This window comes from Peromyscus californicus, unplaced genomic scaffold (assembly GCF_007827085.1).
Source record: "Peromyscus californicus insignis strain IS unplaced genomic scaffold, ASM782708v3 Scaffold_1__1_contigs__length_55948999, whole genome shotgun sequence".
NCBI classification, from domain to species: domain Eukaryota; kingdom Metazoa; phylum Chordata; class Mammalia; order Rodentia; family Cricetidae; genus Peromyscus; species Peromyscus californicus.
The window spans coordinates 19,941,327-19,969,064 of NW_026294492.1; the positions used below are offsets into that span (position 1 = coordinate 19,941,327).

Consider the following 27,738-nt stretch of genomic DNA (forward strand, 5'->3'; position numbering starts at 1 on the left):
TCAAAATTTGGGTCTAAGGATATATTGCTTGAGAAAAGAGGTTCTGCTTTTGTTTCCACAGAAGATGAGAACCTGTGGATTGCTTCCAGGCTAATATGGTTTGATCGACCAAGACTCCCTGAAAGGTCTCTGATGACAGCCATGACCTAGATGATTCAACATCTGGAACAGCTTCAAGGCAACTGGCTGAGACGATCCAGTCTCGCAGACTACTACAGCCAAGATTTAACTATAATTCTAATTTTTCTCAGGATCCCCAAAGATTACCAATGCCCCCAATCAGCAGGAAGTAGCCGAGAAAATTATGCCCACACTCCCCAAGAAGTGGATTATGGACGTTTCTTTGTTGGTTAAAAAAGCTAAACAAAGGAGATTAGATTCAGGGATTTTGTTTTAAAAAGAAAAAAGGGGGGGTGGAAATGCTGTGGGTTAATGCTCTTGTACACTGTAAAGATCTGTCACTCCTATTGGTTTAATAAAACACTGATTGGCCAGTATTCAGGCAGTAAGTGTAGGTGGGGTGACTAGATTAGGAGAAGGATGGGAAGAGGAAAGGCAGAGATGGAGTCACCAGCCAGAGGCAGAGGAAGTAAGATGAGAATGTTGGACTGAGAAAAGGTATCAAGCCGCCAGGTGGTGGTGGTGCATGCCTTTAATCCCAGCACTCGGGAGGCAGAGCCAGGTGGATCTTTGTGAGTTCGAGGCCAGCCTGGTCTACAGAGCAAGATCCAGGAAAGGCGCAAAGCTACACAGAGAAACCCTGTCTCGAAAAACCAAAAAAAAAAAAAAAAAAAAAAAAAAAAAAAGTACCAAGCCATGTGACTAAATACACAAGCCTGAGCAATAGGCCATAGAATTTATAATTCATATAAGTCTCTGTGTGTTTATTTGGGACTAAATGGCTACAGGACCAAGCGGGACAGAAACTTCCATCTATAGCCCCTGGTCCCCAGCTTTGATACTGACAGAGCTAGAACCTTAGTTGGGATCCAGGCCAGGCATGGTGCTTGTTTCTCCTTACCATGTGATGCCCTCTGACACATTATGATGCAATAAGCCCTAAGCAGATGCCAAGCAGATGTGGTTGCCATATTCTTGGACTTCTCAACCTTCAGAACAGCAAGCCAAACAAACTTCTATGCTTTAGAAATGACCTTGTCTTGGCTATTTTGTTATAGACACAGAAGACAGACTAAGATGGATATCTACCTCACAGGGCTGTTGCAGCAACCAAATGAAATCATGTGACACATGACAGGATGCTATATGGAAAGAGAACATAGAGCTGCAGAAATGAAAGCCATTATTTGTTCCGGCTTCTTTTTCTCCTGTAGGGGCTCTCTGTACATGTAGCCAATATGTCTCCCTGACCCTTCTCTGCCCTGCCTCTGCCTCCCTCACACTTCATCTGCCCGGGCCTTTCCATGTCTCACATCTCTTTTTCGCTCGTTCTCACCCTGATTTCATTGTTCATTGTCTCATTTTGGCCATCATTTTTTTTAACCAGATGCTGTGATATACACATATGCCAAGAACACAGCCAGATAAGTTGGGAGAGTTCAGGAGTTTGGGGGCTCCCAGGAGCCATCACTCACCATACCCTCCCTGACCAGACGATGCTACTTAACTCCTGAAGAATGTGCCTGGCGGGAATTCTGAGAAGTTTCTATCACAGTAGTAATTTCCAGGGCACTGCTCTCTAGCAACAGGCGAGGCTCTGGCAACATGGCCAAGATGCTCATCCGCTGAAGGGGTTGAGAGAGAAGTGTCCAAGGGCACACGGCTGATTTGGGGCTGAGGCAGGACTGAAACTCTAGTCTCCAAGCTTAGCTCAAGACTGACTCCCTGGCACTGGGCTGTCTCTTGAGTTTCAGAGGGGCCTGTGGTTCTGATTATCAGTCCAGGTTGTCAGCTGTGAAATCATTTATTTATCGACCGTGGACCACCTCTCAGGCACCGGCTGCCACTGGTCCCACAGTCTACAATTGAACCCCACCTCACAGATAAGGAAACTGAGATTCAGGATTTGCCTAGCTTCACCAGCCATGGAGCTTATTAACTAAGAGGTAGACTGACTGTTCAGGTTCGAACCCTGGCACTGATATTTAACAACTGTGAGACCTTGGAGGAGTTACCTCACTTCCCAGTTCTCTTTTGTGTGGAGAGGAGGTTACACCACCTAACCTTGGCTCAGGTACAAGGCAGACACTGGAGAAGCAGTGATTTCACTCTTATCTAGGGGTGACTGTTACCTCTGTGGCTCCCAGTCCCCACGTCTCCTTTTACTCTGTGAGTTCATCTCCTTTATCACAAGATGGAGTCTGTGCTGCCTCTCCTTGTGTCTAGTCTGCCTTATGGCTGCCTTTCACAATAGAAGGTGGCAGATGTGACGCTGAGTGGCACCTAGGCCTGGAAGCTTCCGTTCTTCACTGTCTTAGACATCAGTGGCACATAAGAAGTCCAGGCCATTCGGCCGGAAGAGAGAGGCCCTGGAGGATGTGAGGCCCAGAGGAGGAGACAGAAAGGACCCAGATGGATGTGACACTATCACAGCCACCCAGCAGGTGGCCAGCCTCAGAATCAGAAGCCACAGTAGAGTGCGGATTCTGTCAGTCCCTGAGTGGTTTGTTACACAGCAGTGAACAACTGTGACATTATCCCATGTTGCCTGGGGTTCTCCCTATCAGGTCTGTATGAAGATCATGTCACACCAGGAGCAGGGCTGGGGTCCATGCCCCTGCCTCGGTCTCCACACCCACTAGTTCTCTTGCTTTTCCTCTCCCCCATTGGTTCCCAGAATGTCATGATGATCATTCTCAGGGCATTCAGAGCAGGAGCAGAGCTGAGGCATGTCAGGGTGTCTGTCTGGTTTGCTGGGGCTTCCCTGCACCCTTTACAGGGTCTGGCACACAGTAGATGCTCAGCAAACAATTTTCAAACAATAGAAGGGACTATATATACCACAGGTACCCATCAGGTGGAGCAGGAGTGTGTTCTTTTGGGGGAACTATGAGGCTGGCCAGGCTTTTGGCATAGAGCCAGAACACAGGAAGTGTTCAGTTAATGGAGCCATTTATTATAAGTATTATTATGGTGCTGTTTGTTCCAGGAGCTGGGCAAGACTTGGCTTCATGATGACAGACACTTCAGGGCTGCAGAGGCTTCTGGGGACACAGGGCACTTCTCCAGCCTGGGCAGCACTAGCAAAAGTCTCTTCTTGTGGCCATTGAAGCTAAGAGTGGTAGCTTTTATTTCTGGAAGTGCCCAGAAAAAGTGGTTGCCTGGAGACTGGGCCAATAAAATCCAATTCACCATCTAATAACATCCTGCTCCATTCAATCCCAAACCTAGGACCCTGACCCTGTTAGGGTAGCAGCTGAGCCAAACATTGCTACCTCAGATGCCACGCGTCATCACACTCCATTCAGGGGCACAAGTTTGCTGAGCATCTTCTGTGTACCAGATCTGTGAACAGCTGGCTTCACGTAGGATGCAGGGGTGCAGGAATGCAGAGGTGCAGGGTGTGGGGTGTTTCCCAGTCCTGGGGATTTACCTAGATGGCTCTGAAGATAAACTGACCTGAAACAGTAGCATGCATAAGACTTTACAGGAGCTGGGGGTGGGTGAGTACTAGCGGTGGAGGAAGGAAAGATGATCTCCATCTGGAGGCGTCTTGGGAGCCCCTTGAGTGTCTGGTTGTGACCCAGTTCACCAGCTCCAGGCTTAGGCTAACCTGGCTAGTAGAGGCCAGGGTGCAGTGTTCTGTATCCTGTCAGTCTCAGGGATCTGGGACTCCACAGAGCTCCCTGTTACGTGTAGGAGGATGACCTGGATTATCCCCAGCTTGCCCACTGACTGGATGTGGAATGTCCATCAGCAGGCTAGCATCCTCAAGGCACAGCCCCCCAAGCTGTATGTGGAGGGGGGAGTTGAGAGTCGAGATTTTCTGTAAATATTTGGGGTATAATGGAAACAGTTCTGGGAGCTGAAAGACCTGGGTTCTAGTTCTACCCTTGTGTTTCTCTGGAAGTCTCGGGGAGCCCCTTCCCCCATAGACCCTCTCCTACAACTGTAAAATACCAAGGCTCAACTAACTGACCTCTAAGGTGCTTTTAAGTAATTTTATCTGTGCCTAATGCTTATCCTAAAGGCCAACCTGAGGGCCTGTGCACACCACTAGCTCTGTTGAGCACTCCAGAGCTGGACACAGGCCTGCCTGCTGTTACAGGTGCCAGACTAGCAGATGCCCACCCCCCAACTTTTTATTTCATGTTTTCAGTGCTGTGTGTTAGACCAAGGCTGAAAAGGCAGTCACATCCCTGTCCCCTTGGAACTCGTAGCCCATGGCTTCCAGATGTGAGCAGAAGTGGGCACACAGTCCCTGGCTCAGCCAATCCCAGGCTGAAGACGGTCCCATTACCTGAGCTCAGAAGGCCCACAGTCTAGCTTTGTGTGTACTGAGCACCCGAGGGCAGGACTGAATTGTTTATCTCCCTTGCGAGTCACCCCGGGCCCTGGAATCAGACGGACTAGCGTTTAAATCCTGGCATGGCTTCTTGTGACCTGGGACGATGGCCTCTCAGCCAGTTACACTGAGCAGACACTCAGGCAAAGCTTTCTCCCCTTAGCATTGTTGAAGCAGTGTGGTTACTTGGGGGTGGGAGGGGCCACACAGTGCCTGTGTTAAAGCCAAATGCGGCTGGGATTGAGACAGATTCCGTGTGGCCCCCCCCGCCCCCGCCCTGCGCCCCCCGCCCCCACCCTGCTCCCCCCACCACTGCCTCCTGCCTTAGTTTCTTCAGAGCTACCAGCTCAATGAGGGATCTCGGGTTCCAGCCCCTAGGAAAGGGGACACCTCCGGGCTCTGTTTCCATTGCTGTTGGAGGAGCATTGTTTTTCTTCCCGGCTACCTCCTGTCCACTCAGGTTGCTCAGTCCAAAGCAGTTCCTCTGCCTGTGTCTGATTCAAGCAGGGGCCCCTCCCCTGCTTGGACTCCTTACTCTAGTAGAAGTGTGTTTACCTTTTTGCCTAACAGTGGAGTCGATTCATTTTCTTGGCCTTGTGTGACCGTCTTACAAGGCAGCATGCAAGGAGGACCCCCTGCTGTTTATGGAAGAGTCCAAGACCCAGAAACACTGTCTCATGAGGGGTTAGAGGCCAAGCCTTCTGACTCCCAGGCTCCCCAATCTATGGATCTCTCTCTCTCTCTCTCTCTCTCTCTCTCTCTCTCTCTCTCTCTCTCTCTCTCTCTCTCTCAGCCAGTTCTGGAAGGCCTTAGGCAGAACATTAGGACAGAGGAGATAGACGTTTTGCAAATCCACAAGGGTTTCTTTCCCAGGCTTGTTCAGGGACCTCTGGTTGGTTCAAACAGGAATAGCCAGAGGAATGTAGGCCTTGTCCACCTGGGGCAGGAATGTATCTCCATGATCTCTTTGGGGGTCGGGAGTTGCCTCTCCTGCCTTGGGGTATATGCACTAGGAGTAGCCAAGCTAATGGGCCATGTATTAGAGGTAGGAGGGGAAGGCTGGTTCCCTTGGACAAGCCAGCCAAAGTCTTGAAGTGTTTGTCCGGCTTTTTATTGCTGCACCCAGAGAGGTCCTCAAATCTTGTGTTGGTGGTGTCCACTTAGAATCCTGGCTTGGCCTCTTCTATTCTGTTACTTTGTAAGGGGCGTTCTCTGGGCCTGGGTGTCATCATCTATGGGTTAATATGGGGACTAGATGGGAGGGGATGGCTCAGAGAATATTGTACCACCCCTGCCCTCACACCCACAGCTACAAGTGGGTCTCCATTCTGTGATAACCAGGAACTTTCCGGTCAGCACCCTGACCCCCAAAGGCCAGGGAGCATATGAGCAAGCTTCTCTCCATCTGGTGGTGGCTCTTGGATCCTGTCAGTGTCTGTCATAGCTCCCTGGCTTCTGCCTCTTCCCTGTGGTCACTGGACTCTGTCCCAGAGGCAGCCCAATGTTAGGTTCCTGTTTGGAACGTCCTTGTCTCTCCCAGTAGCTCAGGCACCCTTCTGACACTCAGAATATGCCCCTTGTAGATGTCCGGTGGCATCGAGGACATCCTTTACCTGATCCGTGTTGGGCTGCTCTGGAAAGAGGATGGACGTGGTGATTAACTTTGAATGGCGTGTATTATCTGTGGCTCAGGTGTCCCAGGTGCAGTGCATGGAAAGGGGTGGCATTGTCCTTGGAAGGGGCATCAGGTTGCTCACTGCCTGGGACCTGGGCCGATAGGGCCCCTAGGAGTCTTGGAAGGGGGTGGTTAGATGCTTGCTATAGGCCAGGGAAGGCGGGCCGTGAGGAAGTGATCCGGAGCCCCTGACTGAAGAGAGGAGGTGGGAAGGGAGCCAGCAGGCTGGGCAGTGAGACTAGGCTACAGGCTCACGATAGCTTCGTGTGCCCCAGGGTCTCTGTGTCACAACTGCCCCTCATTTTGCTCATTGTCTCCCAGAGGGACGGCAGATCCATCTCCAGCATGAGTTGACAAGTGTGGCCACTGAGGCTAAGCTGGAGTTGAAAGCCGCCCGGCGAGGAGACAGAGAAAACAAGAACAGATCCCTCCCTCCCCACAGTATTGGTGATGAGTCCAGCTGTCCCAGGGGCAGAGGGCCATGCCCAGCGAGGAGGCGGAGGACTTGAGGCTCTGGGTCCGAACTCTCAACTATACCATACCTGGGCCAAAGGCATTGGCCCAGGAGGAGGAAAAGTAACTGGTTTGGGTGGCCCCTCAGCCTGATGGTTCATTTGACCTCAAGTCTGCCATGGAGGTCCTTCTCAGCACAAACGAAGTCAGACATGAGAGACAGACATGAGGAAAAAGGACATGCTGTTTTGGTGTGTGTGTGTGTGTGTGTGTGTGTGTGTGTGTGTGTGTGTGTGTGTGTGTGTGTGTGTGTGTGTGTGTGTGACTGAGCTTTTGGTTTAGGCCAAGATGGTGACCAGACTGTTGGTTCTCACCTCCAAAGTCAACTCTGGAGAACTACCATAGCAGGAGGGAGAGACGGATTCCAAGCAGACAGACAAAAGGACACAGACACCTGAATGAATCTCGGGCTGTTTAAGCTGGTGGCCGTCAGAGGAGGCTGCCAATGTGGGGTCAGAGGAGAGGGGAGGAGCCGGGCAAGAATGAGACCTAAGGCTGAGGAAAAGTTTGCCATGGCCATCTGTATCTCTGAGAAAACTGTGACAGAGCCTTGCTGAGGTGGGCAATAAGGCGAGTAGGCGTTGACAGAGAGGCCAGCAGCTCATGCCTCTGGTTGGATGTCAGAGTGACTGCCAATAGTGTTTCTCCTCAGAGGTTCCAGGAGGAAGCCCAGACTCCAGGGAGAAGTCCACACATTTCTGTGCCCACTTCTTTCAGCCCAAAGTACCTCTCTCTCAACCAGCCCCAAACCAGTGTGGCCCATACAGGGACCTTGCCCAGAGGGAAGCAAAGGCACTTGGGTAGTACATCTCCTGTGAAAAAAAGACAGTTCACTGACTCCGTTACTGTTATAGCAGAGTTAGCACAGTGCGTGGACCATCTAGAAATGTATTAGCAATCTGGAGGGAAGACAAGGAACCGTAACAAAGAACAGACAGCATCTCCTCAGGGGACAGCGAAAAGGGATCAATTCAAACAAAGGAAAAGCCCAGGATGTGGCAGCTGACACTTCAGGTTGCAGAAGAGAGAACAATATTTTTAATAAGGAATTGAGGAAGAGGACGGAAGTGTTTTTTAAAATAGTAAACAAAGGTGGAAAAGGCATAGATTTGTAAAGGCTCACAAAACCCTGCAAAATGGGAGCCACTAAGGAAAATCTACAACCAGACCCATCATAATAAAATTGAAAAATGACCAGGACACAGGGCTGGTGAGAGGGCTCAGTGGATAACAGGGCTTGCAGTCGAGACTGGTGACTGGTGGTCTTCCAACCCACACAGTAGAAGGGAGGAGCTGGGGTCATTCCTGGATCTCCACATACGTTTCTTGGTGTGTTGGTGTGTGATGCCCCCACCAACTAACTAGATAAATGTAATAAACAAAGAATATCCAGTACAGGCTGGAGTGCAGCTTAGTGATAGAGCACTTGCTTAATGTGTGCAGGGCTCTAGGTTCAATTCCCAGGACACACACACACACACACACACACACACACACACACACACACACAAACCATATATATTATATCAAATATATATTGTATCAAATATATATGATGTATATATCTCAAAGACAAAACAACACAGCATATATATGAGATATGAAATTCATGGGTTTTTTTTTTGTTTTTTGTTCCTTGCAAGAGAGAAGATTCCTTTTAGAGCTCTAATCTGTGGCTGCCAGACTTTTTAACTGTAGCATAGAGTTATACCTTTTCAACTGTGGAAAAAAAAAAACCTTAAACTTCGATGTTTCTATCTAGTGGAATTCCCAAATTTGAAAAAGTAAGAAAGATATTCTCCGATTTATAGAGCTTGGGAAGGCGGACTATAAAAAGACCAAATGACTCCTTTGGATAGATTACTCAAATAGGAGGACAGAATCCAAGGGGTCCTTCAAGAGATCTGAGAAGTAAAAATGATCAGAGATTTTTATTTTGTTATTTTAAAATTTTATGTAAGCCGGGCGGTGGTGGCGCACGCCTTTAATCCTAGCACTCGGGAGGCAGAGCCAGGCGGATCTCTGTGAGTTCGAGGCCAGCCTGGTCTCCAAAGCGAGTTCCAGGAAAGGCGCAAAGCTACACAGAGAAACCCTGTCTCGAAAAACCAAAAAAAAAAAAAAAAAAAAAAAATTTTATGTATATGGGTATTTTGCCTGCCTGTATGTCTGTGCACCACATGCATACAATGCCCACAGAGGCTGAAAGAGGGTGTCAGATCCCCTGGAATTGGAGTTACTGACACTTGTGAGCTGCCATGCTGGGAATTGAACCCGGGTCCTCTGGAAGAGCAGCCAGTGCTCTTAACAACTGAGCCATCTGTCCAGCTCAATCAGGGATTTTTATAAAGACTAACTGTCTTTATAAAAGAAAAAGAGGGCCCAGGCAAACAAAAGCCACAGAGACTTCATATCCTCAAAGATAGAAGCCAGAATCCAACCTAACTCCCAAAGCGGAGGTTGGGACCCTACATGGGTGTCACACAGTCGAATGTGGGAGTGGCCAACAATTTGGCAACAGTAAAGGTTTCTAAGCATGCTGTGACCAAAAGTCACTTTGAAACCAGACATGTAACTAATGTGAGGCATGTCTGGTAGTACTCATCTATCTGTGCTGCATCCCACAGCTTCACTGCAGCCTTGGCTCTGAACACACCACACAAACTTTGTGCTGCACACTTATCACACCACACAACACGTACAAACACTGAAACATTGTGTTTCAGGTTGAGATTCTTGTAAATTACGAGTTGCAGGGTTTTGTTTTGTTTTTAACTGTAGATATGAAGTTTTCTGCTCTTAGAGAAACTTTTTTTTTGGTTTTTCGAGACAGGGTTTCTCTGTGTAGTTTTGGTGCCTGTCCTGGATCTCGCTCTGTAGACCAGGCTGGCCTCGAACTCACAGAGATCCGCCTGCCTCTGCCTCCCGAGTGCTGGGATTAAAAGTGTGCACCACCACCGCCCGGCCTTCCAGAAACAATGTTTTAATTATGGAAGCAAAGACTTTTAGTATTTTCCTCATGTCATTTTTCGGGACATATCAAATTAGCATATTTTTGGATGGTGCTGTGTTAGATCAGCAAACACATCCATCTCATTAGCATGTCAGCTTGCTTTAATAAGTAATACAATTTTATGGAAAACAAAGACATTTTAAAATAAAGTTCTTCATGACTGATTATTGGTGAACATTTTATTGTACAGCTATCCTGTTTTAGGTAAATATATGCATGAGTTTGCATAAAAAATTTCCTGGGTGGAAGGAGTCTAGAATGGACTGTTGTGGAGTATTAGTTGAAGCTGTGTTACTTTTGTTTATGCTGTGGAATATTTGTTTAATGATGCAAAGATGTGTTGCATTCTTTTATGTTGCATTTGTTTAACTTTGTAAAGCTGTGTTCCTTTGCCTGTCCAAAACGCCTGATTGGTCTAATAAAGAGCTGAATGGCTAATAGTAGGGCAGGAGAAAAGATAGGTGAGGCTGGCAGGCAGAGAGAATAGACAGGAGAGAAGAGAGAAGAAGAGAGGGGAGTGAGAAGAGAAGGAGAGGAGGAAGCCGGGGGCCAGCCACCCAGCCACCCAGCCACCCAGTCACCCAGCCACCCAGCCACACAGCCACCCAGCCACCCAGCCACCCAGCCACCCAGCCACCCAGCCACACAGCCACACAGCCACCCAGCCACACAGCCACCCAGCCACCCAGCCAGCCACAGAGTAAAAGGGAAAGAGAGAGATATAGAATAAAGAAAGGTAAAAGCCCAGAGGCAAGTGGTAGACAGGCTAATTTAAGTTAGCAAAGCTGGCTAGAAACAAGCCAAGCTAAGGCCAGGCATTCATAAGTAAGAATAAGTCTCTATGTATTTATTTCGGGAGCTGGGTGGTGGGCCCCCAAAGAATAAACAACAACAACAACAACACAACTCCAGTAGACAAAGTTAAAGAATGACTGATATAGACATTAATATGAGAGGTGGAGTGAGGTGGAGAAACCAAAGAGGCCTGAGAAACTATTAAAGTACTTACACTAATGATAAGCTACTCTAATTGATTTCTATAAGTTATCAGTAGGGACTTTGATTTTATAAGGGTAACTGTATAGAAGATTATGACCTTTCACTTAAACCTTCTCAAGTCATGATAAGCTGAAAAGGAGCAGACAAAAGGGATGGGAAATAGAAAACAAGATGCTGATGGATATAAACCTGACAGTCATGGCCATGGCAATAAGTGGAGACGGGTAACATCATTGGTTTATAAACAGAAGCATTGGGACTGGATAAATCAGCGATTAAAAGCACTTGCTGCTCTTGCAGAGAACCCAGGTTCAAGTCCCAGCACCCATATGGAGGCTCACAACACCTGTAACTACACTTCCAGGGGACCGGATGCCCTCTTCTGGTCTCCGTGGGCACTTGTACACACGTGACAAGCATACATATATTCAGGCAAACATTTTATACACATATAAAAAATATTTTAAAAACTAGAAACACTCAGATGGGTGAAAAATGAGATCTAAACATTTTATCCTAAGAAGATCCATCTAAACTTAAAAACATGGACAGATTGAAAATAAAGAAACTGAAAATAGAGTCTAGAAAAATAACCTGAGATTTGCAGTATGTGTGAGTGTGTGGTGTGTGTGTGAAAAGGAAGTCCATATTGGCTTCAAACTTGTAATCCTCCTGCCTCAGCCTCTCAAATACTAGATTACAGTCATGTCTCACAGATACCTAGGTAGCAACCTTAGTATCCAATAAGATAGACATCAACGCAAAAAACATCATGGGGGACAAGAAGAGAAACCTTTATGCTAGCAAATGAGAAAAAGGACAAGCAGAAGAAGCCATTATATAGCAACTAATAGCACAGCTTCAAAACACAGTAAGCCACAGCTAGCAGAACAGCAGGAAGAAATCAGCAAATCAACGGTTGGACCTTGGACCCAGTTCACAGAGAGTTGATAGACTGGGAAGCGATATCATCCCCCTTCCCCTCCCCGCCCACCGTCTCTTTCATTCTAGACAGGATCCTATCTGGCTGAGGCTGGCCTTGAACTCCATACATAGTTGAGGACAACCTGAACTTCTTGATCCTCCTGAACTACCTCTTTGGTGCCAACATGTCCGGTTTATATAGTGCTGGGGACCAACCCCAGGGCTTTGTGTATACTAGGCAAGCACTCTATCAGTTGAGTTACATCCCCAGCAGGTATTTTAAACATCTAAAACCAACAGAGATTGACATCCAGAATATACTAAGAAGATCAGTAAGAAAAAACAAAACAAAACAAAACCAGACATCGTAACTGGCAAAAAGGCAAGGAATATGATAATTTGCAAAAGAGGGAGGATCTAAAAGACTAAAGACATTGTCAAGAGACGTTCAGATCCATTAGAAATCAGGGATCTACAGAGTAAGTAAGAGATCCCTGTTGGACTGTTGAAAATCAGGGGCCTGGGAAACCCCACTGTAGACGGGGATGTGGACACAGGAAGAGTCGCTCTCTGTTGTACAGGCTGTGGCTGCACTGGGTCCCTTTAAGTGTATGAAAGCACCATGAGCCACAGGTTCCTGATTCTAGTGCTCAACTTGGGGAGACACTCACACAGATGCAGGAGAGGCATGGAGACTGTTTTCTGTATCTCCAATGCCATGAGCCAGGGCCCCTCCCTGGTAGAGAGGGCAGGTGACCAACTCATCCTGGTTTACCCAGGACCTCCCCATTTTAGCGCTGAAAGTCTGTTTCTCTGGAATCTTCTCCATCCCAGGCTGACTGAGATGGTTGGTCACCCTGCCTTGGCTGTGTCCCAAGCAGCGCTTTGTAACACAGATGGAACTTAGGAATAGTATATAGTGAAAAAATAGAAAAGGAAATATTTAACACATTGTCATTTAAGTAAACAAACATATGCTTACAGCCGTCCAAATCTCGCAAGAAGGTGTAAGACACCAAAAGGTATTCGCTGCCTACGTTAGAATGGATAAAATTTTTAGATCTCATTTTTCACCCATCTGAGTGTTTCTGGTTTTTAAAATATTTTTTATATGTGTATAAATGTTTGCCTGAATATGTGTATGCTTGTCACAGGTGTACAAGTGCCCACGGAGACCAGAAGAGGGCAGCTGGTCCCCTGGAAGTATAGTTACAGGTGTTGCGAGTCTGAGAAAAAGAATGGGATTCAGGGAGAAAACACACATGTATACCAAAACACACATACATACCAAAACACACATGTATACCAAAACACACATACATACCAAAACACACATGTATACCAAAACACACATACATACCAAAAGACCTAAGTGTGGCCTTACAGGGGCTAATAAGATGATATACCACAAACTGAAGTGAATAGTTTAGACATTCAATGATCCTGAGTCCATAGTTCAAAAGAAAAACAAACTTTTGGGGAAACCACTGTGTGTATGTCTTTTGAGGTTCCCACCCAGGAAGCTCCAAGAACTTAGAAGTAAGTACCCTGATGCTCTTGGAGAGGGTGACTCCTGTGTGAGATGGGCGTCCTTGAAGCCCTGTGGCCTGGTTACTCCAAGGATATACCCTGAGACACTGAGGAAACACCCTAATGACAACCTCACTGACCCGTGGAGAGGCTTGCACAGAGTTTAGAACTCTGGTGGGCATTTTCTCTACAGGGAGCCAAGGGGCCCAGATCTGGCAGAGTTCTGAGGTTGCATCTGGTTGCTCAGCTGTTGCTGTGTGGAGGCCTCCACACCCACCCACCCACTACCACCTCCCAGGAAGTCACTCAGATGAGGCATGCTGCAAACAAGCCACCCAGGGTTTAGGGCCACATACCCCGAGGGCAGAGAGGAGTGCTTGCTGGAAAGGCCTGGGGACAGGGCCCCAGATATCCTACCTCATCGAAGTCGGCCACATCCTCACAGTTCTCCAGGACCCGGGAGTAGAAAGACTGCCCTGTGGACGGAGGAGAACTTAAAGTCAGACTGGTCTAGACAGCGGGCTGGGGACACACCTTTCTTGAGAGTGTCAGAACAGTATCTGACCCTATGACCATACAGCTCTCTCCAGAATGAAGGGAGCCCCCACACATAGCCTCTTATCAGACCTTCTTGCAGCAAATGTCATTAACTCAATTTTATAAATGGGACACTAAAACCTAGGAAGTCCCAGGCTAGTCGGAGTCGAAGAGTGGACCCCAGAGGCTCTTTGGTTGTCTTACCACATACCTGGGGGCCCCCTTGGTCTTCTGCACTCCCCAGTCCTGCTGCCTCCGCAGAGGCCTGGTTGATGGGGGTAGTGAACCTCTGCATACTAGCGGGGCTTTGCGGTGTCTAGCCCCCTCCTGTGACCACACCCACCACCACCCCAGGATCTCCTGGGCCAAGATTTAGGGCCCGACTTCCCTTAAGTCAGGAGATGACTATGGACTGCTTTGGGGGAATTTGCTTAAATGCCCTGTGGAGTCCCAGGTAGCTGATCATCCAGCTTCTTAGGTGACCTGCTCCTCTGGTGTCCTCATTTGGGTCCTCAGAGCTGCCCAGCCAGAGCAGGCAGGCTACTATTCCTAGGCAGACTGGCATAATTATGTAAAAGTCCGCAGTTAGCCAACAGGACTCTGAGCAAACGTGAGCCCCTTTTTCTAAGCAGCACCCCCTCACCCTTAATTGGGGTGGTCTATGTACTGCTCACCTTATTCCCTGAGGAAGTCCTAATAAAATTTTTCTTTTCTTCTTTTTCTTTTTTTTTAAATCTGAGACCTGGTCTTGCTACTTAGTTCTGACAGGCCTGGAACTCAATATGTAGACCTCCAGCCTGGCCTTGAACTCACAGAGATCCACCCCGCCCCTGCCTCCCGATTAAAGTCACGTGCCACCACCACACCTGGCCTAATGAAGTTTCTCCCAGATGGTTTTACTTTGCATGCCAGTGGTTTCTATTGGCACGTTGAGCTCGCTCTTCCCACCAGCAGCTGGTCGCACTGAAGACTGGGGGTACTGAGAGGGGCCAGTAGCCGGGGCTGGTAACTCTGAGGGTGGCTAGCAGTTGGAGAACCGCAGGGCAGTGGAGAGCAATGGGGAGCTTCTTGGAGTTGCGAGCTCTGACTCCTGAAGAGTCCCAAAGAGTGTGTGTGTGTGTGTGTGTGTGTGTGTGTGTGTGTGTGTGTGTGTGTGTGTGTGTTGAGGGGCGGGATATGGTGTGTGTGTGGGGGGGATATGGGGCGGGGGGTAGAAACTGACACTGAGAGCTGGGAACTGCTGGTGTTGAAGGCACAGAGCTTCTGACACCAGGGAAGCCGTCACGTTGCCTGCTCATGATTTCTGTCTGAATTGAGCAAAAGAACCTTCAACCAACTAGTAACACAACCAGCCAGCTCATTTTTTCTTTTTTTTCTTTTTCTTTTTTTTTTTTTTTTTTGTTTATTTTCAAGGCAGAGTTTCTCTGTATAGCCCTGGAACTTTCTGTGTACATAGACCAGGCTGGCCTCGAACTCACAGAGATCCACCTGCCTCTGCCTCCCAAGTGCTGAGATTAAAGGTGCGCGCTACCACCTCCACCACCTCCTGGCAACCAGCCGGCTCTTAGGTGGTGGTTCTCCTGAACCATGGCCAATGGTCTTTCTTTTCTCTATCGTCTCTCTTCCCACTTCTATGTCCACCTCTTAAAGAGAAGACAGGTTCAGCTGGCTTCTTCTTCCCTGTGCCCTGCGCCTGGCCCCTCCCTTCCTGCTGGCACAGGCCGTAGAGGGCTTGGATGAACATGCATGTCTCAGACCACCCTCCACACCCGACCCTGACATCTACACACCTCACTTGGGGACTGTTGGGTGGAAAGGTTGAAATCACCTTTTCAGACCTCTCCAGTTTGGGCCAAGCTGCTGGAAGAATCAAATTAGAGAGTGGGGGCAGGCTAACAGGGGTGGGTGAAGGCACCTACTAGTCCAAACTACTTTGAGAAACATTCACTCTTGATGTACAGGGCCATGGGGATTCTAGATGAGAAGATGAACAATTTCTACAGGATCCCACCCTCAGGGGACCAGAAAAACGGAAGCCACAGGGTTGGCACAGACTTCAGTCAGTGTCATATAAAACATGCCCGAGATACAAGTGTGCGTGAGATATAGAAATGATACAGAGAAGGGAGAGCGTATACTGTTGGAGAATGGAATGCAATCCATGAGAAGCATTGTCATTTCTATCAGGAAGAAACCAAGTAGATGAAGTTAAAAATTATTATTTACAATTAACTTACTATGCTCTGTCAATTCCATACTAAAAAGAAAAAGGTTGCATTATGATAGGAGCCTCTTTCTTCAGCCAAAACAACTCCCCAGTTGTATACACATATTTCTACATCCACATGGAAAATCTGCAATCACTAAGTGGTCATCTCTGCGGAGCAAAGAGTACATACTGCAAGCATGTACATGCTTAATGTTTTTACTACACATTATGTGTATTATATATGTTTTTAAAAATTGTTTAGTCTTTTTTTTTTTGGTTTTACAAGACAGGTTTCTCTTTGTAGCTTTGTGCCTTTCCTGGATCTCGCTCTATAGACCAGGCTGGCCTCGAACTCACAAAGATCCGCCTGCCTCTGCCTCCCAAGTGCTGGGATTAAAGGCATTCGCCACCACCCCGCCCGGCCAAAAACAACCAGCTTCTCCTTCCTTACGCACCCCACCCCCCCAGCTGAGGACCGAACCCAGGGCCTTGCACTTGCTAGGCAAGCGCTCTACCACTGAGCTAAATCCCCAACCCGTTTAGTCTTTTTATTTGCTCATTTTGTCTGTTTCTTGGAGACAGTCTTTGATATGTAGCCCAGGCTAGCCTTTAACTCTCAAGATTTGACTTAGTCTTCCAGGTACTGGGATGCTAGGCTTGTGCCATCTCATTTGGTTGTGTGTGTGTGTGTGTGTGTGTGTGTGTGTGTGTATACTAGAGCTCAAACAAGGGCCTTATATATACTAGACACTCTGTCTCTGATGTGTATCCCTCACTACGTATATATATATGATTTTTTTTCTTACAGATCATACTTTTGTAATCAAAGGGGAAATAAGTCTAAATAAATCCTCACCAACTTAAACCAGGGGTCTATCTCTTGGAAGGCTTTTCCCAACTTGAACTCAATCCTGTTTGGGGTTAGTGTGGGTTGTCACTGGTGGCTATGGCTGGGTGGTCAGGAGATTTGGTATTAGGCAAACATGCACTTCTCCCAGGAGACCTGAAGACCCTGCTTGGCTAGCACTGGGCCAAGGGAGGATGGAATGAGCCCCACTGGTCCTCCGCATGTCACGGATGATGAAGGTGAGCATAGAGGCCTGGCCAGGCTTGTTCCCTTTAGGAACTGACTCGGATTTTCTGGGTCTCGGTGGCCTCATCTGTTGTTTTTGAAACAGTCTCACACTGTAGCCCAGGCTGGCTTTGAACTCTCAGCTGTCCTCTGGGTGCGAGCCACCCTGCCTGCTCAGCCATTCAATTCCGTTTAATAAGAGATTTCTGGGGCCTGAATGGTTTTTATGACGGGAGGTAGAGCTGGCCCCTGACCAGGAAGCTAGGGGTTCGATGTTGGGTTCTCAGAAACAAGTAAGTGGGTGTGCAACTGTGTGTGTGTGTGCGTGTGCGTGTGCGTGTGCGTGGCAGGTACACACAGAAATGGTTGCCGGGTTGCATCTGAGATAATGACGACGAAGCATGCTATAAAGCAGAGGAGTCATCTACACAGAAAATGGATGGGAAATAGATGAGATGGGAAAGAGTCTTTAGCACTAGCCAGGGACAAAACAAAAGGAGAAAAATGGGAAAGAAAAAGCTCCACCATGCATTTGAAGGCAGCCAGCAGAGGCGGAGGACGCGTGAGCGATGACACCCGAGCTTTGTGCCTCTGTTAATTTTTCCCTCAGGCCACACACACAATATAACTCGAGAATCAGGTGAGCGCTGGTGTGCATTGGGCTTCCCCAAGGACCCACAGCTCTGAATAATCAAAGGCCTTTTCATCGTATAAGGTCTTAATGAGCCTTGGCTATGGCTAGGCTCAGGGGTCTCCAGGAATGAAAAGCTGGAGAACTCAGCTGTGGGAGGGCAGGTGGGGTCCTGGAAGGTGGTGTTGGGTTTGAATTGCATAAAGCACTCCTCTGTTTTTTCCCACAGCCCTGGGAGGGGATGTAAACTACAGTGAAATTAGTCACCATAGACTGTACACAGCTCAGCTCTACCTGGAGATGAACTAAAAACCTCAATGTCTTGGGCACTGGAGAGGAAGCTGGGAAGAACAGTCCAAATGGGGGAGCTGAACGCTCTCTCCTTCTGTATACAAGTAACATATTCATACAAATATAAATATTTGCTTAAACAAATCATGGAGAAACAGTGGAAAGAGCAATGTATTAAGAAAGCAAAGCGCGCTGGCACACTTTGGAAGAGGCACATTTGGGGAGGATTAATGAGCAGTCCTGTCTTCTCTGGGGAGAGCCAGAGGCCCTTTACCATTCCAGCTTATCACTGAGGACTGGGAAGCTCATCCTACTGAAGTTCATTTCCACTTACCATCCACTTCATCCACCACCCGCCTTAGATAGTGACATGTCAGCTTCCTTTTAAAGGGCCTCGGACAAAACCATCGAAAGTCGTAATACCCAATCCCCTCTCTCGCCACGGGGATGATGGAAAATAAAGCTGGAAAGAAAATCACCTCTTCCTTGCGTGGAGAGGGGTCAGGTGAGATGGAGGTTAGATGGAAAATTGAACAGCACCCTCCCCTCTGAGGGCTGAGCCGTTCGGTTTGAAATGAACCCCTCCCCAGCCAGTCAGTGCAGAGCTGAGCTCAGAGTGTCGTGAGTACCCCACCATCTGATATTCCCATCACGACTCGGAGGGCTCAGGATCTTAATAGAATGAGAACCTTTATGTCATTTGCCATTTTAAAACCACCCACCCGGCAGCCCGCTTCCTATATGCAGGTGAGCCGTGTGCTTGTATTATGTGCAGGGTGACACGTCCTAGCTTCTCGTGGGACGTGATTGCACAGCACAAAATACACCCCCTGCACAGACTAAGTTCTCTTTTCCAGTTGGCCCTGCCAGAGAGACACAGACCTTTGCGACGAGGCAGGCACAGAGGGGCTGCTTGCCCCATAAGTTCTTCCATTTCCACAGGCAGCAAGGGGTCTTGGCTTCTCCCCGGCCTGTGTCAGCCCTACCATTCAGCCCTCACAGAGGGAAGTTGAACGGAGATAATTAGCATCTGGATGCTGCCTTTAAGAGCTTATTACGAGCCACAGGGAGAGACGTGTCAGCCGCGGAGACGCTTTTATGTAAGGTAGAATTAGACTGCTGGCTTGAAGCGAGAGCACAGAAGAGGAGGAAATGAGCCTTTGCCTAGCAGGTCAAGGCAAGAGTCACCCAGGCATGAACGCAGACACCAGAAGAATAACAGAGTCCAGATCTCCAGAGGTCTTGGGCACTGAGCTGGGAACTCCGGGAGAGAATGTATGCAAATTTTCAAAGAATGCCCGAGCTGAGGGAGGGGTCCTGGTGGAGCTGGGAGTGTGGTGCACTGAATCCTGATGCTGATGGGAGAGAGGAGAAAGTCTGTCCTCAGAAAGTAGAAATGTTGGGTAGCCATTGTTTGCTCCACATGAGCCGAGACAGAACGTAACACTCTTGGCCACTCAGCCCTGTCCTAATTCTTTCCTTGCCTTACTTAAAGCCAGCAAATCACTGTGCATTCCCTGAGAAGGGTCCAGCGAGTTTCTCCAGGCCCCTTCCTGTGCCCAGATGCTGTGGGCATCCTCGGTCACCCCCATAGGAGTTCTCTGAGCAGGCCCTGCCGCAATCTCAATCTCTCTGCTTCATGCCAGCCTGCTTCCTTGCAAGGCCAGCTACCCCCACAAGCACCAGGAAGCAGGCTCTGAGTGCAAGGGAGAGGCCAGACTTTGGCAGGGGTGGGCATGGTGCTGCCCCTCAGGACTTAGTCCTGGAGCTGGTGGTCCTACCCATGGGGGTTCTCCAAATCATTACCTGTAACCTGGGAATAATCATGCTGGACCAGTTTAATGTCTTAGGACTTTGGGACAGTCAGCAAGAGGTTGCTTTGAAGCAAGTCTGGGCATAAAATCAAGTCTCCATGAGCACGGGGCCATTGTGTAGATAGTTCAAAGTTTTGTTTATGATTACTGTATATGAAAGCATGGTGGATGTGGGGGGCAGGTGAGCCCCATGAGTACATGTGGAGGTCAGAAGACACCTTTGTGGAGTGAGTTCTCTCCTCCTAGGGTTCTGGGAAGCAATCTCACATCTCCAGGCTTGCAGCAGAAGGCCTTCACCTGCTGAGCCCTCTCTCTGGTCCTGAATTTGGTAGATGATATGGCTCCTGAGCCAGCTCTACCGGTTGCTAGCTCGTGCCCTCCCACTAAATTCCTTCTCTTTGCCTTAGCCTCCTCATCCATGAAATGGGGGAAAGGGGGGGGGACTTTAGAATAGCATGTGCACAAATTTTGTTACTATGCATAACACAGCCACCATTCCATGGAATGGTCCTTTTGCTTTAGGCCTTTAAGTTACAGGCTAAATATAAAAGTTGTCTCCTCTACTATGAATCACATTTATAGTGTAATTTTAGCAGCATATAATTAGAAACAATTTTTCACTCACCTGTAATATTATTCAAGTTTTAGGTATTTTAAGTGTGATTATGACTCTTTTTTTAACTAGGTAAAATTTACATTTACAGATCTTAAGGGTATATTTTAATGAGTCTTAATAAATGCACATACTTGTTTAATTACCACACAGTCAAGATACAGAACATTTTCAGTTCTTCAAAATATTCCCCGGACCCCTTCCCAGTTAATTTCTACCTGCTGCAGTCAGCCCCTAACGGCTGCTCCAATTTCTATCATCAAAGATTGCTTTTATCCCATCTTAATCTTTTAAAGTTTATTTTTATTTCATGCTATGGGTGAGTGTTTGGCCTGCATGTATGTGTGCCACATGCATGCCTGATACCCATGGAGATCAAAGGATAACACCATATCCCCTGGAACTGGAGTTAGAGATGGGTGTGAACCACCATGTGGGTGCTGGGAACCAAACCCAGGTCCTCTGCAAGAGCAACAAGCGCTCCTAACCACTGAGCCATCTCTCCAGCCCCCAGTCTTTCCCCACCTGGGTTGTGGAATATTATTTTAACTAGGAAAGATGTGTTACATTTGCTTAAGCTGCGGAATATGACTTTAACTGTGTAGAGGTGTGTTACATTTGCTTCTGCTGCGTTTGTTAATGATGTAAAGATGTGTGACTTTTGTTTATGCTGCATGTGTTTAACTATGTAAAGATGTGTTCCATCTGTTTCACCTGGCCTGCCTAAGGCACCTGATTGGTCTAATGAAGAGCTGAATGGCCAATATCTAGGCAGAGAAAGAATGGGCGGGGCTGGCCAGGCAGAGAGAATACATTGGAGGAGAAATCTAGGCTCAAAAAGAAAAGAATGAGAGAAGGAGAGGAGGGATATGCCTGCCCGGGGCAAGAAGCCAGCTAGACACAGAGAAGCAATACAAGATATACAGAAGGAAATAAAAGTAATAAGCCCCAGGGCAAAAGGTAGATAAAGAGAAACAAGTTAATTTAAGTTAAAAGAGCGAGCTAGAAATGTGCCTAAGCTAGGCAGAGCATTCAAAACTAATAAGTCTCTGTGCATGATTTGGGAGCTGGTTGGATACCTAAAAGAAAAAGCTTGGTATACATCTTGAACATCATTTATATGGTATCTTATAGAAGGTACTTTTGTGTATGTGTGTGCCTGTGTACATGTTCATGTGCGTGCATGCAGGTGCATGTGTGCACATGTTCATGTGAAGGTGCATGTGCGTGCAGGTGCATGCATGCATGTAGAAGTCAGAAGACATCCTTGGGAGTTGTTCCTCAAGTGCCATTCATTGGGACTTGACAAGTAGGCTCCTCTGGCTGGCCTAGAACCCCAGGATCGCCTGTGTTTGCCTCCCGGCACTGGAATTATAAGTACATGCCTGGTGGGCTCTAGGGATTAAACCCAGGCTCTTGTGCTTACAGGGCAAGTGCTTTACTAACTGAGCTAGCACAGCCCCCAGGGGTGCTCTGTGTGTGTCTGTCAGTGTTAATGGTTCTCTTAGTCACGTCTTTCTGATTCATTCATATTGTTGTGTACGTCAGTATAGCTGTTCTCAGTGTCTGAGGGGCCTGAAACCAACTCCCCCTGGACATCAAAACCCATGGGTGCTAGAGCCCCTTGTACAAAATCTTGTAACATTTGCATTTAATCCACACACATCTTCCCATATACTTCAAACCATTGCTAGACTACATATAATACCCACTCATGTAAATGCTTACAAATGTAAATAGTGTTTTACTTAGGAAATTCTGACCAGTGAAAAGTGCATGTTCAATACAGATGCATTCCCTGCCCCCCGGTCACTACTTCCAATCCTCACTTAGAGATCTCATCCATATGGCGGGTATATCTGTTCCTTTTCACTGTAATATTCCATTGCATGGCTACAACTCAACATGTTCAGCTGTTCTGCTCATAGACTTTTAGGTTGCTTCTGATATTGTGTTATTGTGCTAGTTGTCTTTGTTTCGTCAACTTAAGCTACCTGGGGAAAGGGATCCTCAATTGAAGAATTACCTCCATCAAATTTGCCCAAGGGAATGGCCGTGGGGCAGCATTTTCTTGATGGACAATTGTTATGGGAGAGTCCAGCCCACTGTGGATGGTGCCATCCCTGGGCTGGTGGTCCTGGTGTGTATAAGAAAGCAGGCCGAGCAAGTCATGAAGAGCAAGCCAGGAAGCAGCATCCTCCATGGCCTCTGCTTCATCTCCTGCCTCCGCCAGGTTCCTGCCTTGGCTTCCTCAATGATGGACTGCAGTGGGTAGGCCAAAGGAGCCCTGCCTTCGCCTGCTGACATCGGCCAGTGGTTTTGTTTTTGTTTTTTGTTTTTTGAGACAGGGTTTTTCTGTGTAGCTTTGCGCCTTTCCTGGATCTCGCTCTGTAGACCAGGCTGGCCTCGAACTCACAAAGATCCTCCTGCCTCTGCCTCCCGAGTGCTGGGATTAAAGGTGTGCACCACCACTGCCCAGAAGTCAGTGTTTTATCACAGCAACAGATGGCAAACTGGAACAGTTATGAGTAAATCTGCTGTAAATTAAAAAAAAGAAAAAACTCCTTGTGTAGGCATGCAATTTCACTTTTCTTGTGGAAATGCATAAGAGCAGGATTGCAGGCACAGTGGACAGCTATCTGTGTAAGTTTATCAGAAACTGCCAAGGAGTTTCCAAAGTGATGGCTCTGTTTCACAAACCAATCAGCAATGTAACAAATGCAGCTGTTTCACAGTCCATAAACATCTGCTGACTGTGAGCCTTTTACTTTCCTAGTTATTGTAGTGCCCGTGAAACTGTATCTCTTGTAACTCTGATGCTCGTCTCTTTAATGGTGATCACATTTATGGTTTTGGGCTTTCTTCTATGTGACATCTGCTTGAGTCTGATTGCTTTAGAAAGTTTGCTCATTTGTCTTTTTGCTACTGATTTGCCTCGATGTGAATATTTTCATCTTGTGTGTGCCTTGCCTTCCTGTATTCTTAAATATATTTTGTGATAAATAGGAATTTTTAATTATTAGAAAATCTAATTCATGCCCGTGGTGGTGGCACACGCCTTTAAACTTGGGGGGGGGGCAGAGGCCGATGGATCTCTGTGAGTTCGAGGCCAGCCTGGTCTACAGAGTGAGTTCTAGGACAGGCACCAAAACTACACAGAGAAACCCTGTCTCGAAAAACCAAAGGAAAGAGAGAAAGAAAAAGGAAAAAACAAGAAAGAAAACCTAATTCATTAGTTTGGGGAGGTTTATATTTTACAATGTGGAGTTTTTTTTTCATTTCCTTTAAGAAATTTTTGTGTAATCCAAAATAGAACAAACAGTTAAAATTTCTTCTAGAAGTTTATAGTTTTTTTGTTTAGCGTTATTTTCAATTTTAATTTATGTGTGTGTGTGTGTGTTGCATGCACATGCTTGTGAGCATGTGCAGAGGCCAGAGACGAGCATAGTGTGTCCCCCCTCCCCTCCCCCATCACTCCTTTGAAGCAGGGTCTCTCAATGAACCTAGAAATCCTTTTTGTTTTTCTCTAGATTGATAGCCAGCAAGTTCCAGCAGTCTTCCTGTCTCTGCCCCTCCCTGTCCTGGGCTTACAGGTGCTTGTGCGACCACATTCATCTTATCACACAGGTGGGGGGATCTGAACCCTGGTCCCCATGTTTACACATCCAGCACTCAACTTCTGAACCATCCCTCCAGTTCCCCTACCCCCTTTTGTGAAACAGAGTCTCACTTGCTGTGTAGACCAGGCTGGCCCTCAAACACACAGAGATCCTCCTGCCTCTGCCTCCCGAGTGCTGGGACTAAAGGTGTGTACCACCACACCCAGCTCTCCAGCCCCTTTTAATATTTAGCTTTAGTGACCCATCTTCAGTTCATCTTTGTGGGTGAAATGATGTAGAAGCTTGAAGTTTATTTTTACCCCAATAGAGATCTAGCTCTTTGAGGTACCTGATACCCTGACTTCAAATCAACTGTCTGCCCGTGAGATCCGCTTGCAGACCCTATATTCTACACCACTCTCTAGTCTCAGGCTGGTCCACTGACTCGGTTCCTGTGACTTTATAGGCTTTTACTCAAACAGTGAGACTCCCAAACTTCTGTTTTCAAGGTGGTTTTGGCTACTCTAGATCCTCTGCATGCCCACACAATTTTAACAGCCTGTCTACAAAACGCCTGTTGTGGCTCCTGCTAGGACTGTGCTTACTCTATATAGCAATTTATGGGGACCTGGCGCCTTTACCAGTATGAACTTTCCTCCCCCAGACATATTTTTTTTCTGTATTTGGTGTTCTTTCATTTCTCTTGATGTTTTATTTTTCACATCAAGGTCTTTGACTAAACTTATTTCTGAATTTCTTACATTTTATGCAATTGTAAATGTAATAACTTTTAAATTTCTTCATTTCAGCTGGTTGTTTCTATAGAAACATTTGTGTGTATCACTTCTATACCTTGAAAAGTTGCTAGTTTCCACTCATTGTGGTAGTTTTCACATAGGTTCCTTGAAATTTTACACACATACACACACACACACACACACACACACACACACACACACACACACACACACTCGCGCGCGCGCGCGCGCGCCTTCATTGGGTAGCCTTCATTGAGTCACTTCTCCAGCCCCTTCTCTGCCTCTGCAAAATTAGAACTTGTGGGGAGGAGGCAAGGATCAAACCCGGAGCTGCGTGCATACTAGTCAGGTGCTCCACCACTGAGTGATAGTCCCTCCCATCCTTGTTTCCTAATTGCTAATTTGTGCTCTCTTTTGACCACAGAAAGAAGGCTACTATTTAATTCTTCAATATCTGGGGTTTTAAAAGATATCCTATTGCTATTGATTTTATAATTTCAGTATGGCCAAAGAACATACTCTGTGTGGATGTGTCCAACCTGAGGCCCATGGGCCATCTGTGCTCCACCGTAGTTATGAATACAGCCACATTTGTAGATGACAATATCCCACTGTCAAAAAGTTAGACTTCCCTGTGAGTATGCAGGATGCCAGTCTTTCTCATTTCCCCCTTATTAGTGTGAATGTATGGTGTGTGTGTGCGGTTACACATGCCGTGGCACACATGTGGAGGTCAGAGGACAACATTATGGAGTCGGTTCTCTCCTTCCACCTCTGTGTTGTGGGTTCGGTGGACCAAACTCAGGTTGTCAAGCTTGCAGACCCAGAAGTCAGTCTTCTGAAATGTAGTGACCCCTGAGTCCCTCAGCATACTGCCTGTCATAACGAACATGCCAGAAATACTTCAGACAAATGTGCGGTCTTCAGTTTTGAGGCTTAATATCTCAGAAAACCCTGTTAGTGGGACATTGGCCGAGGGTTGTGTCTGTCAGACCTTCCATCTCCCTAATGATTTTGTCTGCTTGTTGGTAATTTTCTCTGGAAACAACCCATCATTTCTTCTACAGAGAGCTCTTCGCTTTTTTATTGACAGGTGATGGCACAGTATGACAAAGAAATTCAACTCAAAATAAGCTCCCCCCTGCCACGAGCCCAAGCATACTCCTCAATCTCCTTAAATAGTGTCCTCTCTGAAAACTGGCTGTTCCCAGAGACAGGCCTGAGAGACTGGAGACTGCCTGCGTCTCTAGCTTTCAGCTGAGCAAAGGCCCCCTCAGCCACTAATTCTTTACTTCTCGTTCTTACTCAAGTATCATGTTATCACCCATTTGTTTCTCCTTCCTCACCCTGCTAACACTAAGAAAGCCGGACTCGGGCAGGGTTCATCTGAGAGGCAGGGATAGCGCGAGGATCTTAAACCGTATTTGAACTTATTGACCCCGATTTCTCTAACTCGGCTCAATCCTTCTCCCAGGTGCTGACATCACCGGTTCCCACTTTTCATGGAGGCAAAGGAGGAGGAGGAGGTGTTGCCTTGGAGCCTGGGACATAGGGTTAGCAGATGCTGGGTGCTAGGTTCTCCCAATCCAGAGATGGATGGAGGAGTTTGTGACCCCGGCGATCCACCAACTGGGCGGAGAACTCCTTCTGTGCCTGAGCTGGGAGTACAGTGAGGCATGATGGGAGAATGGCTGCTTTTACATTCTCAAGTGGAGCAGAAATATTGTTACAAGCACAATGCTGATTTTATTCTAAACTTTCACATAAAAAAGGGGGGGCTGGAGAGATGGCTCAGTGGTTAAGATCACCAGCTGCTGCTCTTCCAGAGGACCTGAGTTCAACACTCACTCAATGGCTTACAATTATCCAGTTCTATGAGATCTGAAACCCTCTTTTGGCCTCAGTGGATACTATGTACACACATGGTACACAGACTTACACACAAACAAAATACCCATACACAAACACACACACACCAAAAAAATTAAAATTTGTTTTAAAAAGCAAATGAAAGAAAACTTCTAAAAAAGAAAGCACCTGGGATCTGTCAGGCAGCAAGTAGTTAATGGGTTGAGAGTATCACAGGGTATTCTGTCTTAGACTTTTCTGGAACTGTGAAACACAGATCCCTGTGAGAACTGCATGTTCCTGAGGGCAGTATGGCTATCTTCCCTTGTATAGTATGTGACGCACCTCCTTGCTATAGTGATGGTTGCTGCTTCCTGAGATGGGTGACTTGGCATTGGACCAAGGTTGAGTTGTCTGAGAATGAACCATCCTTATGAACCTAAGGCATCTATCTTTCTCTATGTCGTAGGGAGTGGTGAACCTTTTTGATGAATGGAGTATAGGGGCACCTTGAAGACAGTTAAAGGGTTGGGGAGGCATTGTAGTCTCTTGGGGTGGGGTCATTACCTGTACTCAGGCTGCACAGTGAACCCTACTGCTGACAGACCAGCTGTGTCTGGAAGTGGTCAAGGCTCCAGCTCTGGCGATGCCCACATGGATGCTGACAGTGCCAGTCAGGAGAACAGGAGGACCACCCAAAGCAGACAATCTGTTTCAAGTACCATTTTACCTCCCGTTATTTTCCCATCGTCCCCAGGAATCCGCAGCAAGATTCCTGGGTCATCTGAGAGCCAAGCACAGGGAAGTCAAATAGGAAAACCTGTTTGAGCCTATTGATCCTGCTTCTCCAAATCCAAATCCCTGGGTCCACAAGCCACATCTACCCCCTACCCAGAGGCATCTTTTCCTAAACCCGCATTCACTGTCCTCTGAATGCCAGGCCTCCCTTCCGGTGGATCCCACAGCCCTACCTGCACCCTGCCCTGGCTTCCTCTTTCCAGTCTTGGAACCAAATGGAACGTTCTTTCCTGAACCATTCTTAGCTTTCCATGCTTCACATCCACTTAGCAAACTGAGCTCAGGCTTCATGGTGCTACCAAGACCTCCTGCACCCACTGTTTGGTGTCTTCCACACTCTCGGCCGCATTCCCAGCTCCTAGACCCCTGGTTTACCTCCACACCCCTACATTGCACCAATCTTTTTTTTTTCTTCCATTTTCACATGTGTATGTATATTTTGCATGTTTGTG

General features: G+C 47.3%; 1 protein-coding gene across 7 annotated transcripts in view; it reads right to left on the bottom strand.

The window, feature by feature from the left end:
* The window catches only part of Otof (otoferlin), a 101,541-nt gene that overhangs the window by 68,223 nt on the left and 5,580 nt on the right, over positions 1–27,738 (bottom strand). For all 7 annotated transcript variants that reach the window (XM_052746063.1, XM_052746064.1, XM_052746062.1 and 4 more), the window contains exon 2: positions 13,534–13,592. In XM_052746063.1, coding sequence (XP_052602023.1) covers positions 13,534–13,592 — 59 coding nt within the window. The remainder of the gene's footprint in view (positions 1–13,533; positions 13,593–27,738) is intronic.